General features: G+C 45.8%; 1 protein-coding gene across 1 annotated transcript in view; it reads left to right on the forward strand.

The window, feature by feature from the left end:
- The first annotated feature begins 1,468 nt into the window (after positions 1-1,468).
- The window catches only part of Scnn1g (sodium channel epithelial 1 gamma subunit), a 33,562-nt gene continuing 17,275 nt past the window's right edge, over positions 1,469-17,755 (forward strand). Inside the window, exons 1-6 of the mRNA XM_021168623.2 lie at positions 1,469-1,550; positions 5,139-5,487; positions 7,567-7,885; positions 9,497-9,687; positions 10,893-10,996; positions 13,903-14,066. Coding sequence (XP_021024282.1) covers positions 5,171-5,487; positions 7,567-7,885; positions 9,497-9,687; positions 10,893-10,996; positions 13,903-14,066 — 1,095 coding nt within the window. The 5' untranslated portion in view covers positions 1,469-1,550; positions 5,139-5,170. The remainder of the gene's footprint in view (positions 1,551-5,138; positions 5,488-7,566; positions 7,886-9,496; positions 9,688-10,892; positions 10,997-13,902; positions 14,067-17,755) is intronic.

Consider the following 17,755-nt stretch of genomic DNA (forward strand, 5'->3'; position numbering starts at 1 on the left):
TTTGTAGACCAGGCTGGCCTCGAACTCAGAAATCCGCCTGCCTCTGCCTCCCGAGTGCTGGGATTAAAGGCGTGCGCCACCACGCCCGGCTCGGAGGAGTGCTTTTTATTGGCTTACTCCTCACGTCTTGCTCCCTTGCTTTCTTGTGGCACCCAGACTTCCTTCCAATCCAGGGATGGCACCACCCACAGTGAGCTGGACCCTCCCCCACCAGTCATCAACCAAGAAAATACACCACAGGCTTGCCTACAGGAAAATCTTGTGGAGGCATTTTCTGAAACTCTTCCAAGAGTTAACGTGTTAACTCATGTTAGCAACAAACTAGCCAGCACAATGATTCTACTAACTTATTTAGGGAGGGAGGTGGACTGTTAATTCTTCACAGTAAGCATTGATTGCAAGAAATACTGCTTAGGAATTTTAGGGGATTTTTTTTTCTTTACATTGATCTTCAATAATGCTTGACATGTTTCTACCCACCAAAAGTTGTCATCTTTGGTCAGGCAGAAGAGGTATCTCATGGAAAGCCAGAGGTCCAGACTTCTGAGACCCAGGCCCCCCTGATGAAATAGAGCGCAGGCTGGACTCAAATTCACTATGTAGCTGAGGAAGGTCTCGTGCTTCTGAGCCTCTTGTCTCACCCTCAACCCCAGATCAAGCACTGAAAGCGTGAGCCACCACATCCAGTTTATATGATAATGGGGATCAAATCCAGGGCTTTGGTTATGTTAAACAAGCACTCTACCGACTGAGCTACATCCTCAACTTAAAGAACCTGCATTTTAACAAGGTCTGTAGGTGGATATGAACACATTTATGTCTAAAATGTTTGAATACTTAGTGACACCCTGTCTTTTGTGGGGCCATGTTTCTTCCCAGCTCAAGGGGATTCTAACTTGAATACCTATCTTGGATTCCCTCACAGTTTCAGCGGTCTAAACTTATTTTTAATAGTCAATTTGTGTGAGTCCCTATGGAAAGACAATGACAGGCCCAAAGAATAAGTGATCTGGTTAAATAGCTCCTGTTGCCCACAGCGGAACTGTAGATGATGTCGAAGCAACTGCGTATCCAGACCAGGTCGGAAGGATGAGGGGTAAGAGGCTGTGTGCAACGTCTGCTGGAACTGAGATAAGAGACCTCCTGTGACCTGGGTCAGAATGAGTTTACTCTATCTACAAAGTACTCTGGGGCTGTGACCCAGCGGAAATGCAGGTTGCAGAGTGGCCTCCGGGAGGCAGCAAGCTTGCACGGTGCCACCGCGAGAAGCGCAGCCCGGGTTGAGGCGCGGAGCTGACTCTGGACAGCAGATGGCACTGCGGGGTCGCGGCCTTCTCCGGGCTAAGACAAGTCGGGGGTGGCCCGGGGAAAACACCTGGGCAGGTGTGGGCGGAGTTTGAGTGGGGAGGAAACTCTAAGGGCGGGGTCTGAGCCTGACCCACTGGCGCTCCTGGCCGTGCCACTTGGAGATGCTTGGCTTTATGAGGCCAGAAGAAGAGGAGCGTCTCCAGACTGTACACAGGCCAGCCGTGACCCTTCAGTTCAGAAAGGTAAGCCCAGCCGCGTGGGGTCAGTTCGATTCCGGGGTTCCAGGTACTTGAGCAGCCACAGGGCGTGGTGGCTTCCAAGAAAAAGATTATTCTGTCCACGGGTGGCGGGATGCTGAGACATCCAGAGCTTGGCTCGTGATACAAGAGCTGAGCGACAGGCGTTTCTGAGCCGGTGTGCGTGGGAGGAGCGCATCTCGGATCTTCTCTGCCTAGCTCACCCCACTTCCCAGTCTTGAAGAGCATGCGTTTGACAGCGACTGTTCTTTCAGTCGCGGGAAAGTTTTTCTTTAGAGGTGCCTGCTGCAGAAAGAATCAAGCACTTGAAGCGGGCTGATTGAAAGTGGAGCCCTTGACTGCAGCGTTGCGATAGCTGGCACGAAGCAGACGGCTTTTGCCGCAAAACTACGCCAGGTCGCTTCCCAGACTGCAGCGAGTCAGTGAGGGTAACTGTGTCCCAGGGCCTTGAGTCTTGGCTTCGGAGGTTCAACCTATTTCCGAATAGCACCGTGGCATGGCGGGAATCAAAACATTGCCTGAACCCAGGCTTTCGTGCCCAAGTTCTAGGATGAACAGAGCCTTGCAAACTGTCACTCCTCGCCAAGCTTCAGTTTCCTGACAGGGACAGAGGCAAGATTCGGGGGCAGGTGAGGGAATAGAGAAGTGTCAGGAAGAAAAAACGGGGACCTGGAATTTCGAAGAATTCGTTCGTTCATTCTTTCATACTGTGTGGCCTTGGGCAGATTACCTAACTTCTTTACACCTCCGTTTGCATCTCTGTGGGATGGGGATAGTAATAACACCTTATTTAGTCTAGTGAGAATTAAATTAGGTGCAAATGTTGGAATAGGAACCCTGGGCACAGTGTAGCTGTAACTGACGTCTGCCATTATTCTGCAGCAGCTGTCGTCTGAGACCACTATCATTATTTAAGCAATAACATAACTAGTATGTGTTCTTGGGTTCAAATCCTAGCCTGGACACTTTCTATTATGACCTTGGGCAAGCTACTTAGCCTATCTGTGTGTCTCTGTTTCATTTGTGAAATAGGGAAATTATGATATCTACCTGAGAAGACTGTAGAGAGCATTCTTGAGCTAACCTTTGAGATGAGTTCTGAGTGTATCAGCTTCAAAGTCCTCTAGCAGCACCGGGTTGAATCAAGGCCCATAATCTAGTAGAGCTACAATCTTGTTTTGCCTTAGAGTTGAAATATTTATGTGAACATTCTGGAGTCTCCTCTCACATGACTGGCTGATCCTCTGCAGACGAGATGAATGGGAACTCCAAGAATCCAGAATTCACCTTTTGACAAACATCTGACAGAGGGACCATCTCTCTCTTTTCTTTTCTTTCTTTTCTTTCTTTCTTTCTTTCTTTCTTTCTTTCTTTCTTTCTTTCTTTCTTTCTTTCTTTCTTTCTCTTTCTTCCTTCCTCCCTCCCTTCCTTCCTTCCTCCCTTCCTCTCTTTTTTTCTTTTTCTTTTTCTTTTTGACAGTCTTATTACATAGCCTTGGATGGCCTAGAACTTGATAATTTGATAGACCAAGGTGACTTAAACTCACAGAGATCCTCTTACCTCTGCCATTTGAGTACTGGGATCCAAGGTGTGTGTTATCATGCTCCACGGCATTTTTTTTTAAAGGATGACAACATTCAAAATAAATAAAGTAAATCACACTGCTTGCCAGGGGGCTAATAATTTTGTCAATAAGAGACAGTTTTTCTCAACCTAGAAAAAAATCATGTAAGTCTGTGGGTAGGGCAGGTTACTGGGGGCGGTCGGCTGCCCCTGGCCTCTGTTCTCTTGTGCTATGCTCTTGGGCTTCCTTCTTTAGTACTATATATAATCCTTAAGCCCACAAGCATTGTAAACTTGAGAGCCTTGCCCCACAACTTTCCCCCAATTTTGGACCACGTTCCATTGATTCAGTTTGGAAGAAAACTAAGCCTGGTGGCCCAGAATCCTGCCTAGAGAACTTGATGGTGACATCATTAGGTTAAGCAAACTAAGCCACTCTCAAAAAGATGTTTTCTCTCATATGTAAAACTTAGATTTAAGTGAGAGAGCGAGAGGAATGAAAAGGGGGACTGTGAGCAAGTAGACAGAGGTTGTAAGCGGGGGGGGGGGGGGGGGGGGGGGGGGAGGGTCCGAGGACAGAAATGCATGTGTCATGAAAGCAGAAGGGGGAAATATTTGGGAGGAGGACGAGGCCCAGCAGGTGCAATGAGGGAAGAGGCAAATTGAAACAAAGTTTAATGACACGTATGTATGAAAATGACATTTTAAAAACTCCATTATTTTATTCATCATCTTGAAAAAGAAAAAGAAAAAATTGATGGGGTCATCAAAGTCCTTGACTTGGTTGCAGACCCCACGTAGACATAGGAGCCATGCTGTGTATCCTTAGGAAGTCACTCCACCTCTCTGATACAGCAGTATATCTACCTCACATAATTGTCAAAATATATAAGCTACTGTATATTTATATATAGAGATTACATAATTATGAGGCTGGTGATTCTATACACAGTACAGTGCTCTAATGTACAATGTACTGTACATTGCTAAAATGAACTCATGGCATGCTGTTTCTGCAGCTGAGATGCAACACACACATGTGAATGTGTTCATTCATTTTCCAATACTTACCCCAAAGGCTACCATTGAATCAAGATGCCTTTTCTAAATTAGGGAAAATCAGGTCAAATGGCATGGTGCCTGTAAGTATGGAGAGGCCAGCAGTCACGGGGCTGATGTGACTCCAGGTGCTACTGACCGTGATAGGGAGAAATGAAACAGAAATCAGTTCATTTATAAGAACGCAGCATGGGAGAGGGGCAGGGAAAACATGGTCAGAACAAGATCTATAACCACTGCTGGAAAGTTGTGGGAGATGTCATCAGCCAGAGACACCCTGCCTGACTTGTTCTCTATGCAGGAGGAACATTTCACTAGGCACCAGGAGACATCGTAAAACAGGAGGGCTGCCCTCAAGAAGTGGCTAGTGGAAGCGATAAGGCACGGGTTACAGTGCCTCTGCCTGATAAGAGAAGTATGGCTGGGTTGCTCCAAGTACGCCTGCCCCTGGAACTCCAGGGAAAGGTCCTTCAGCCAGTCCAGCCAGTATGTGCAGGTTACACATTGCCCTGCCCCCACAAGACTAGGCCTGGGGGCCCTAAGAGGAGGAGGCAGTTGTGGTGGCCCAAAGCAAATATCCTGGAGAAGGGGCCAAGGGCTCAGAATGCAACCTGTCCGGCCCATAGAAGAAAAAGGCCTCTAAGAACATGTGGGCTCGGGCTGGAGAGATGGCTTAGTGGTTAAGAGCACTGACTGCTCTTCCAAAGGTACTGAGTTCAAATCCCAGCAACCACATGATGGCTCACAACCATCCATAAGGAGATCTGACTCTCTCTTCTCCAGTGTCTGAAGACAGCTACAGTGTACTTACATATAATGAATAAATAAATCTTAAAAAAAAAAAAAAAAAAAAGAACACGTGGGCTCAGTGTTTCCCAGTCGCGGGCTCCAGAGATGGGCTGACAGGTCTGTGCTTGCTAGCAACCTTACTTGGCTCCTCTGTCCCTTCAGAACTCTGCAGGCTGCAAAGTCCTGTCCTTACCATGGCTCCTGGAGAGAAGATCAAAGCCAAAATCAAAAAGAATCTGCCAGTTCGAGGCCCCCAGGCACCGACCATTAAGGACCTGATGCATTGGTACTGCCTGAACACCAACACCCACGGCTGCCGGCGCATCGTGGTGTCCCGAGGCCGCCTTCGGCGCCTGTTGTGGATCGCGTTCACGCTGACAGCAGTGGCCCTCATTATCTGGCAGTGCGCCCTCCTCGTCTTCTCTTTCTACACCGTCTCTGTCTCCATCAAAGTCCACTTCCAAAAACTGGATTTCCCTGCCGTCACTATCTGCAATATCAACCCCTACAAGTAAGAGACCGCCCTGGCATCTGAGAGAGGGAAATCTGGCCTCTCATAGGTGCCAAAGCCCCTCCCCCAGTGTGGCGGTACCAGCGCCGCTCCAAGCTGCTGACACAGGCTTTCGAAATTTGATTTGATCGCCAAGATCGATTTCAGACCTGCATGTTTTCAGTTCAATGGCTGTGTCTATGGCAGGTAGGCAGGGGAGGCTGCTTCACCAATTCTATTTAGTGACTGGGCCTGAAATGAGGTTAGCATCTGCCTCCCCCAGACACATACGTAGTCCAGCTGAGCCTTCCCAAGTTCACTCCCTTACTCTCACCCAAAGCCAGGCTGACTCAGAAGTGACACCCAGGTGACTTCCGGAAGCATCTTTGCTGCCCTGACCCCTCATCTCAGAGAACCCAGCCCAGTAATTGAGCTCCCTGGGCTCTGGACAGGATCAACCCTTAGTGCTGCCCTGTTGTCAGTGGTAGGACCTGTTCTAAATGGGTCATCAGAGTCCTTGGAATTATGGGAAACTGATCTAAGAGAGCAGTCAGAAATACAGCAGACTTTGTCAGAGCCGGGCGGGCGCAGACAGTGGGGTGCAGAGACGGAAGAGCAGGAGAAGCTAGACTGGCCAGAGGCTTGATTTGTTTGGAGACATGTATTGAAGGCAAAGGTCAAAGCCAAAAGCAAGCCTCAGACTCGTTCCCTACCTCTAAAGTCTCCTCAAAGTCTTTCTTCCTTCCTCTCTCCATTCCCAGCTCTCCTTTCTTCTTTCTCCACTGATATTCAAACCATAATCATTTACTCAGCCTTTGCAAATTGTCAGACATTTTTTTTTCTGGTTTCTAGGGCACAGTACAGAATAATCCTAACATATTCTTTGCCCTAGTGGAGCTTATACGATGAGGGAGTAAAGTATTAACAAATATATTTATGCTACTACAAATAATAATAGTGGCCCTTTAATTACCTATGTGCGTATATATTTCTTTGAAAACTTTAACATTATTTATATACTTGGAGAAAGAGCCAGATTGGCCTTGAACTTTGATCTTCCTGCTTCAGCCTCCCAAGTGCTGTCATTGTAGCTATGTGCCACCATACCCAGCTATATTTCTTTTACTTATAATAAACAAGTTGAGCTCCGCCCCCCAACTTTTTTTTTTTTTTACAAATTGTAAAAAACTTCATCTACCAAATAAGCAGATTGGGAAACTGAGACACAGAAAAGCTAAGACACTTATCTAGGGTCACAGAGTCTGGATTAGGAGGACGAACTTGAACGAGGCAGAAAGTTTGACTCTGAAACTGTTATACTTAGCTTCTATGCTATGTCATGACCTCTACAGAAAGCAAAGGGGGGAGGGAGGGGAGAGTTACAAGAGAGGCTGGGATCATTTAGTATAGTGACAAATTGTTGTTGTTGTTGTTGTTAAAGATTTATTTGTTTTATGTATGTGAGTACACTGTCACTGTCTTCAGACACACCAGAAGAGGGCATCAGATCTCATTACAGATGGTCATGAGTCACCATGTGGTTGCTGGGAATTGGACACAAGACCTCTGAAAGAGCAGATGGTGCTCAACCATTGAGCCATCTCTCCAGCCCGGTATAGTGATGAATTTAAAAAAAAAAAAAGTCATTATGCTTTGCTTCATGTAGTCAGCTCTTGTTCTTTTGTGAGCTTGGGTGTTGTCGAGGTGACAGCCCAATCAATCCCTTGTATCCCAGCCCTGGTTGGAGGATGTCCAGTAGGCAGAGACAGAGTGTGATGGATGGAAATGGAGCCTGCCCCTGTAAGGTTAGCAATGTAGCCATATTATTAAGGTAGCCTCACTTTTGCTACTTTATGGGAGGCACCTGAAAGTCAACACTCCAGAGATCCTGACTGAGGGCATTGACCAAGAATGAGTAAATAGAAGTGGCAAAGATGAGGATCATTTTGAATGGAGCAAATGGTGAGAGCCCTCATCCCTTTGGCCAAGGGACTGGTCAAGAGACATAGGGCTGACACAGCAAGATGGAAAACATAAAGAAGCTAAAGTACTGTTCTAGGGGTCTTTCTTCTCCGTGACACTTTCTTTCCATTTTGGTAGGTACAGTGCTGTGAGTGACCTCCTGACTGACTTGGACAGTGAGACAAAACAGGCTTTGCTGTCCTTGTATGGGGTCAAAGATGTTCTAGACAGTACACCTCGGAAACGCCGGGAAGCAGGATCCATATGGTCCACGTGGGAAGGCACACCACCCAGATTCCTCAACCTGATCCCATTGCTGGTCTTCAATGAGAACGAGAAGGGAAAGGCCAGGGACTTCTTCACTGGTCGGAAGCGGAAAATCAGTGGGAAAATCATACACAAGGCTTCTAATGTCATGCACGTTCATGAGTCGAAGAAACTGGTGGGATTTCAGTTGGTAAGACCCACTTCTTCACAGTTCATTGGTGTGGGGGAGATCGGGGAGCTGGTAGTCTCACAGTCTCTTCTTAATCATTACAGTCAATAGGCCAACTGTAAGATTTATACGTTATTTGGGTGAGTTGGTGGCAAGCAACTGAAACCAGCTCAAGCTGGCTTCAGCATGTGGAAAGTCTTAGGAAAGAGCAAGTGACTCATAAGTACTTTTTAAAGGACAGAAGTTTAGGAAGACCTAGCGATCGGGGAGCAAGAAATGCTGGGATTCATTCAGATACTGATGCTGAATTACAGAGGCCATTCTCACTCTTTCTGCTAATGCCCAAGATGCAGATTCAATCTTGGGATTCCACTTAGCCAAGCTTGTGGGGGGAGGGAGTACCTGATCACTCTCTGATAGACTGGGGGTTGCAAAGCCCCAAAGAAAATGCTGCACAGGGGCTGGAGAGATGGCTCAGTGGTTAAGAGCACTGACTGCTCTTCCAGAGGTCCTGAGTTCAATTCCCAGCAACCACATGGTGGCTCACAACCATCTGTAATGGGATCCAATGCTCTCTTCTGGTGTGTCTGAAGAAATCGACAGTGTGCTCACATACATTAAATAAATAAATAAATACATACATACATACATACATACGTATTTAAGAAAAGAAAAAAGAAAATGCTGCACAGAGAGCAGAAAGGGGAAAATAAACCATAGCAAATGCATCAGGGTTCCCAGTACTTGCCTCCAGGAGATACCAAAGGCTGGGCTTTAATCTCCCTGCTAGTCTCATTCAAGTAACAATAAGAAGCAGCTACTCACTGAAAATGAATTCCATTACCCTCTTGAGCAAAGTCTATCATCACTGTGCCTCTCCATGCCACCAGTAGAGCAATGACAGGGACTTTTCCTCACCTTAATAGCTTTGATGATGAGACTTTCGAATCTAGCAATGTTTTCTATCAATCTAAACAAATTTCCAACAAAGAGAAGGAGCCTCATCAAAGTTACTGGGACCTCAACATCCTCCTGGTTCCATTCAAAGGATATTTACATGATTCTCTTGATACCAAATTCTTTGGACATTTGTCCTTTCAGGAGACCTTCCAAGCCCAGGGTAATGAAAATGCCTGGAATGTTCCATAGCTTCTCTCTAGAGCCCTCATAATTAAATATTTCAAGCATGAGCCCTTGCAACGGCTTGCTATGTGCTGGGTAGGTTGGTATTCCACCTAACATTCTGTCAGTGACAGTACCTTGTTAGTACCTTGTCTGAGATCCTTCAAAGATGTAATATCAGAGTCTGGGCTAGAACCCAGATTTCTAGATGGTGTCTATGATAAGAAATGGCGCCATTCAATAGGAAGGCAGTGACATTAATCAGCCAAACCCTAAAAACTGATTTTGCTTCTTGTCCAATGCAGACAGTAGTAGGAAACCATAGGAGTTGACCTCAATGTCCGACTTTGCACTCTCTTTTATCCTTGAGGCTTGAAGTTGACATCTTCAAGCTTCCAGAAGTGAGAGGAAACCAATTTGTTCCCAAGGACCTACCCTGACACCTGTCACTCATGTCAGCCCTTCTAATAGCGCTAGGACTGACGGGCTGGTGTTCCCTCTTCTTCACAGTGCTCAAATGACACCTCTGACTGTGCCACCTACACCTTCAGCTCAGGAATCAATGCCATCCAGGAGTGGTACAAGCTTCACTACATGAATATCATGGCACAGGTGCCTCTAGAGAAGAAAATCAACATGAGCTATTCTGCCGAAGAACTGCTGGTGACCTGCTTCTTCGATGGGATGTCCTGTGATGCCAGGTCAGGAGGGGACACTCTCTAAGGACTTGAGGCTCCAAGCTCAGGCCTTTTTCAGGCATCTGGAGCCCACCTGTAGGCCTTGAGAACACTGGCTCTGCCCTTTGGAAAATCACTTGCAAGGGAGCTAGGTTTCAGGATCACTTGGAAACTGTACCTGGCATAGAATCATAATATCTTTAAACCCATTAAATTACCTGTCATGACCCAAGGTAGTCAATAGCATGCATGTCGCTTTGTATATGACTGTGATGAATACCTATGTCTGAGAGCCACTACTCTGATACAGAAGAAAAAGGAAGGAAAGAAGGGAGGAAGGGATGGAGAGATGAAGGAATAGAGGGCGGGAGGCAGATAGCCAAGTGTTCATATTTTGATCATTCTGCTTTGAATATAATAATCAGATCCCTGGTGGTGGCTATGAAGTTGATGGGACATGACAAGGTGATCCCTCCAGCCTGAAGGGTTTAACTACCTTTATTTTATTCTAAGCCTTTCTGGCCCTTCTATATGTTAATATGCATATTATTCCAGGCAAATATTGAGTAATTAGGTTATTCTCATCCTGGGAGTAAAGGTCCTGAAATTTCATGATGGCCAATGGATGAGACTCCTTCTCTGAAGATCATTTTCATAGGGCTGAGAGTTTGGAAAGCTCCAAGTGTTGGCTGAGAAATTCAAGGATAGAGGGTTTTGAGTACCAGCATGTGACACGAAGAATATCTTATCAGGGCTGAAGGTACAGTTCAGTTGATTGAGAGTTTGCTTAGCATACACAAAGCCCTGAGTTCCACCCGTAGGTATGGTGGTACACACCTCTACTCCCAGTGCTCAGGAGACGGAAGCAGGAGTATGGGATGTTCAGTGTTGTTCTTGGCTACGTGAGGAATTTGAAGTGAGCCTGAGACACATGAGACCCTATTTCAAAGACAAAATAATATCAAATCAAAATAGAGACACTGGGGAGAGGATTAAGAAAGAGAACAAAAACATGGTCTAATTCTACATCAAGGCTTTGCCAACCCTAGCAAATGAGGAGTCGGTTCGTTTCATCCGAGAGAAAATAGGACCAGTGAGTCACATGCTCATCCATTGTCCCAAAGGAAAGCTCTCCCCCATCAACACAATGAATGCTTCCTAACTTCAACTGAGATAGACAAGGGCAAACCCTAGCCCAGCTCTTTCTGAACCTTTCCCTTCCTCCATAGGAACTTCACTCTTTTCCACCATCCAATGTATGGGAACTGCTACACGTTCAACAACAGAGAAAACGCCACCATCCTCAGCACCTCCATGGGAGGCAGTGAGTATGGTAAGGAGGCCAGCAAGGAGGGAACCATGAGACATGATGGCAGCAGTACATGATGCGCCTCCCACCCTCTCTACCTAGCCCTAAAGCAAAGGCATTCTTTCCCTCTCCCAATGCATGCATGAGCATCCATGTTCATTCTTTTCTTTGCAATGGGTGTTTTCTTTTCTGAATTCCTCTCCACCTAGCCCTAAAGCAAAGGCATTCTTTCCCTCTCCCAATGCATGCACGAACCTCCGTGTTCCTTCTTTTCTCCGCAATGGGCGTTTTCTTTTCTGACTTCTTTATCTTTGGGAGAGCTACAGTGACACTGCTGGGCTTCCTTCAGCTGGCAAACCACTCTTGCTGGGGTGACTAATCCCAGGCAGGTGGCATCTAAACAGGGCTAAACCCAGATGGGCTGAGTAGGAGATTAGGCGGGCAGACACACCTTTAGCTTAGTTAAGATGACAGATTCTGGAGCCAAACCCCAGGTCTGCCTCTCACTGTGTGACCTTGGTTATTGTCCTTTGAGAACAATAACAGTAGCTACCATACCCTCCCATCCAGAGCTCTTAGAATAAGGTCTCAAGCCACCATAACAAAGTACTATAGTTTGAGTGGCATCAACAATAGATATTAATTTCTCATAATGCTAAAGATTTGGACATTCAAGGTCAAGGTCCTGGTACTTGTGGATTCAGATAAGACTTCTTTCTCTTCTTGGTCATAGATGGCCATCTTTTGCAGGTATCCTCACATGGCCCTTCCTCTTTCTCAAGAGGATACTGTGATGTCTCACCTTTTTATAAGGATACCAAGCCTATCAGATTAGAGCCAGGACCTTAAGACCTCATTGATCCTTAATTAGTGCCCTATCTCCAGATACCTTTACATGGAGGCTGGCATTTCAGCCAGTGAATCTGGTCTAGGGAGGGTACACACACCAGCCACACACACTGTGTATACAACTACCACAATCCTTTATGACAGTTCTCTTTTCTGCTAACTTCTACTTGGTAAGGAAGGTAAGACTGTGGCCGGTCGGCTTGGTTTCCTCACAAGAACACATCCTCTACATCTTTTCTGTGCTTCTGAGGAGCCAACTAAGGGCCTTGCACATGGTGGGGAAAGCACTCTGCTACCAAGCTATGCTCCCAGCCCCTGTTTATTTTGAGATAGAGTCTTGCTAGATAGCCCAGGATAGCCTCAAACTTGTGAGCTTCCTCTCTTGGCCTCCTGAATACTGACGGTACAGTCACGCATGCTGCAGCACCATGCCAAGCCAATGGGAATTCTTGAAAAGCTCAATGCAAATAGAATTCAATTTGTTACACAGATCTGCTTTTGTTAGGAATAGCTAGGTTCTGTTACAGGGGAAATCTGCACTCAGAATCCTGACTATCATAACTGTGAAGCCTGAACCGTAAGAAGCTGTGACCCAGAGAGCCCGGTTCAGTGGTAAGAGGCTGGCTGGGAACTGAGTGAAGAGGGCAAGAGTCTTAGCTCTGCTGTTTGGCCTCCAGTACACCACATCCTTCTCTGGGCTCAGTTCCCTTATTTACAAATAGAAGACGTTAGAATAGCTCTGAGGTTCTCATCTTTCAATTCACACAGACCACTTGTTCATTGGTTCCTTTATGAAGCACTGATTGTCTGCTCTCTGCTGGCCCCAGTTTGAGGAGCTAGGGATGCAGTGGGGAACAAGACAGTTGTCCTTCCTGCTTTCAGGGAGCTTGGGTTTCTGTAGAAAGAGAAACTTGGGAAATGAATAAGTAGGCAGGGTCACGATCTAATTATAATACCAATGAGAGCTAGGTGGGGTGGGGAGGAAGCAGCAAGGGCAGAGAGTGGCTGGGCTCAGGAGAGGGGTGTGAGGGGAAAGGGGAGCTCAGAAATACCGGAACAGTTTGGAACCTAGAGAAGAAGATGAATCCAAGGTGCTCTAGAAAGACAAATAAGGTGTATCAGCTACTTTTCTGTTGCTGTGATAAAACAACATGACCAAGACAATGTGTGAAATAAAGCATCTAATTGGGTTTACAGTTCCAGTAGATTGGAGTCCATGGTAGTGAAGCAAAGGCATGGCAGAGGCAACAGCTGAGAGCTCCTATCTTGAACTGTAAGAAGGAGGCAGAGAGCTCACGAGGAATGGCAGGAGGTGTTTGAAAGCTTATGCCCGAGACACCTCCTCCAACAAGGCCATAAATCCTAATCCTTCCCAAACAGTTTCACCAACCGAGGCAACAAATTCAAACATACGAGCCTATGAGCAACATTCATATGCAAACTACCACATAAGAGCAGTGTGCTTGGAGCTGGTCCAGAAAGGGAGGAGATGGAATAAGTAGAGGGTAGGGGCTTGGATCGGGCTACATCTTCATAGCCTTGATGGTGACAGGCAGGGCAGTCGATGGCATCTCCTATATCCAGAGAGATGCAGCTGAAGGGCTTTAAGCAGTAATCTGACCTGACTTCCAATTTCTAGAGTTCCATTTGGCAGCTGGGTACAGAATATGTCTTACTAGAGAGCAAGTAGGAGAAGGAGAGAGGTTAAACCTGCAACCAGATACACCATCAAATCTTAGCTCTTCCCCAGCTCCACTCTGTAAGCAGCCACAGCACTGCAGGTTCCTTTGGATGCCCAGTAGAACTTCCTTTGTCAACATATTTACATGTCTCAGCCAGTTCCTTTACACTGAACAGAAACTTACTCTTAGCCAGCACCGTGACTGTGATGTGTGTGAACCACTACTTTGAACTTGCAATAAGCAGATTAAACACAAGTCCTACTGATCTAGAGATTCCAGTCAGGTATTCATCTACCTAGTATGTTCTAGAAGTCCCTGGGTCTTGGATTGGAGGCCCCCCAGACCTCTGGGGACTTTTTTTCCTAGCCTTTGACTACAACAAGCTGCTCTGTCTCCCAGGTCTGCAAGTCATCTTATACATAAACGAAGATGAATACAACCCCTTCCTGGTGTCATCCACTGGAGCCAAGGTGCTTGTCCATCAGCAGAATGAATACCCCTTCATCGAAGACGTGGGGACCGAGATCGAGACAGCAATGTCCACTTCCATAGGAATGCACCTGGTAAGAGAAGACTCACTGGCTTGTGTTTAGAGAGGAGGACCACATCCTGTTTGGAATGATCTCTAAGGAGGTGCAGCTGATGGAAAAGGGTACCATCTTCCACAGAGCAGGGCTTTCCAATGGCTTCCTCACTGGTTATTTCAGGAGTCACGTTCAAGTTTGCGTTTGCGTCTTCTAGATGGGTTAGCGAGCACAGGATGGCACCTAGGGAGAGAACCTAGGGAGATTCTCTTGTTAAAAACAGAACAAAGTGCCAGTGTTTATAGAATCAAAGTGTCAGACACTCACTATAGATTTGTCAGCCTTGTAAAGAAAGCAGGCCGCAGCAGCAGCCACTTACAGGCCAATATACAGTCAAGGGGTTTTCAGATATCTGTAGCCCATCACACTTCCAGCAATTTCATGTCATCTACTAAGAACCCTTTCTACCCTCAAGCCTTTGATGTTCTGTAACCTGGAGCCAGGCCTATCAAAAGAAGCATTCATGAACCCCAGGCACCAACTAACATAGCTTATTATTTCACTCTTAATCTTTGCCATTATGACAAGAAGACATTATATCCACTGTAGCTTTTCTTACCTTTTTCCTTAATGGATTTTTTTTTTACTTGTGTGTAGTGGAAAAACTAGACAAACAATGTCTTTATGGACTATTTATGTATTCGTATCTATGCTTACTGGCTCACTGTAAACTCCCAGCCCGTGTGCCTCATAAACCTAGTCTCTAGAGCAGTGGTTTCCAAATCCAGTTGGCCATTAGGGCCAGATTTTCTAAACTAGAATCTAAAAGGTGTACCAAAGGTCAAAGTCTTGGGATGATCTCAAGTTGGTGCTATCAGGAAATGTGACTTAGAAATGTATGTGATTCTCAGGCGGGGGTTAGGAGGTGATGTGGTAACCACTCGAGATTTGATTGATACCCGTCCGTCATTGAGCCATCCAACAGTTATTTTCTGAGTACTTCACAAGTGCTACACACAGGGGAGTCCAGAGGAGAGAATCAGCAGTGAGAAATGATGCAAATGACAAACTATAATCACCATATGTTCTGAAGGAGGAACGAGGATGGGCATAGTGGTCTGCATCTATAACCCTAGTGCATTGGAAGCCAAGACTGAGGAGTTCCAGGCTTGCCTGGGCCACATGGAAAGGCACTACCTCAAAGAACAAAAACAAGAGGCAGGTGGTAGGAGGTCTTTAGAAGAGCATATCCTGGGTGTTTTGGTCAGTTTTCTGTTCAAATGCCTAAAACTGGATTGTTTTTAAGTAGAGGCTTTTGTCTGGCTTGTAATTTGGAGCTGGGAAGCACAGCATGGTGTAACCATTGGCAAAGAGTCTTTGTGCTGCACTGTAACAGGACAGGTGCCTCACACAGTGAGTGCTCTAGATCAGGTTGGTCTCCCTCTTCATATAAAGCTACCAATGGCATCACAGGAACCCACCTTCATGCCCTTGTATCCCAGTGCTCTTCAAAGATCCCAGCCCCAAATATTAATCACACATGGGTTTAGGGATTACATTTTTAACACATGGATTTTGAAGACATATATTGGAACCATCAGACTGGGATACTGACTCAAGGGAGATGAGGTTCAGGGTATGCTACTCTGAGAAAATGTGATTTAAGATTCACCAGTAAAGATGAGGACATAGGATGGCAGTGGTACACAGCACATCTGTTGCTTCAGTGTTTATTGTTTAGAAACTTTGTTCCAATGTAAGAGACAGGTAGTGTGTACAGCTTGGGCTATATGAATGCTGATTTCCCAAGGAGACAAATGTCTTGAGTCTTCAGCAAGCTCAAGTGAGGAATTGAAAAACCTGGTGTACCACTAATTTGTTCACCAACAAGCCAAAAGCTCTCGGAAGACAAGTGTCCATTTCCATCCAACCTTCCCCATGCAGTTTTCCATACACACTGAAGACAGACTCAGACCTTTCAAACTCCTTCTTCCCTTATTCTTTTACTGCCTTTCTGCCTCCTGCCTCTCTCTCCTAGTGTCTGCAAATGGTTGAGTTAAGCAAGCTTGCAGAAGTTCAAAAGCAAATGGATTCCGCCCGCCCGCCCGCCCTCTCGGTCTCTGTTTTGAGCTTGGAAACACCCACCATATTATTAAGCAAACATTCTCTATACTGATGATAAACAAGGATCTGGTTGGGTTTTCAGCTACACCTGTAGAAAATCCAAGCCAGACAGCAAGGTCAGTCAGTCAGAGGTGTGATTGATGACCGAGTGGAACAACAACAACAACAAAAAGACAAGGATTACTGAGAGGTCAGCAGGGAGTCACTAAGAATAAATCCAAACAAACTAGACTTCCTTTTCACATTTTTCACATTTATTTGTTTGTTTACTTATTATTTATTATTGCTGGGTGTGTTAAGATGATAGACTTAGGGAGTCGGTCAACAAACTTTTTCTTGTTTTTTAAAGGCCTATAGGATTTAACATGTCCAAGACTCTGAATATCAAAAGAAGAGCCCAACCTCTAAGACAGGAAGGGAAAAACAACACACCTAGGCTTGGAGACAGCTTGCTGGTAGAGCATTTGCCTACTGTGCACCATATTCTGGGTTCTAGACACACATGCACGCACACACACAGACTGACAATTGATCAATCAACATATATTTGCAACATAGTGCTTATGTCTGGGGAAACCTGGGCGCTGTCTGTCTCATATCCAGTCTCAGATCTTAGAACATAACATATCCATAGTAATTTCTGGGTAGATGAGTGAATAGAAGGAGGGAGGGAGGGAGAGACAGATGGGTGGGCAACAGGATGAGTGGATAGACAGACAAAGGCTATGGAAAAGGCTTCCTGAACAATGAATTTTTGAAGAATTAGTTCCTGGCAAGTGATGTCAGGAAGGACTAGTCCAAATAGAGAGCAGAGCAGTTACAACAGTGTCATGGGTAGGATGGTAAGCCATACAGTAAAGCTTTTTTAACCTTAAATGATGGACACAGTGGCACATGCCTGCAATTCTAGCATTCAGGAGGCTGTAACAGAAAACCAGACTCAAAGTTAAGGTCTAAAGCAGGAAGAGTAGAGAATATTCAAGACTTGCCCACCTTGCTGTGTCTCAAGGGTAAACCCAGATGAAATTAAAATGCCCAGTAAGGAGGGCTGGGGAGATGGCTCAGTGGTTAAGAGCACCAGATGCTCTTCCAGAGGACTTGGGTTTAATTCCCAGCAACCCACATGGCAGCTCACAAGTAACAGTTCCAGGGCACCTGACACCCTCACACCCACATACATGCAGGCAAAACACCAATGCACATATGATAAAAATTAATAAATTGATATCCAGTAAGTAGATGCTTTGAGCCTGGAGCTCAGAAGAAAATTTGGGAGATAATTCTATATTTGGAAATGAATGCCATCATCTAAGACATGAAACAGAACCCTGAACATGAACTGCTCAAGAGATGAACAGAAAAAAAAAACAAAAAACACAGAGGAATAGAGAGGCAGAGAAGCAGGAGCCAGGGAGAATCTGTGATGGGTCAATGGGAGGGAGCATCCGGAAAGTTTGCCACGTGCACCTGAGAGGTCAAGCAAGATGAAAGGTGAGCAGGCAGGCATTCTCTGAGTTTGGAGACCAAGAGGGCACTGGCGCTCTTTGCCAGGACAGCCTTCAGTGGAAGAAGTGGAACAGAAACTGGTGTACAATAGGTTAGAC

This window comes from Mus caroli, chromosome 7, assembly GCF_900094665.2.
Source record: "Mus caroli chromosome 7, CAROLI_EIJ_v1.1, whole genome shotgun sequence".
Lineage (NCBI taxonomy): Eukaryota > Metazoa > Chordata > Mammalia > Rodentia > Muridae > Mus > Mus caroli.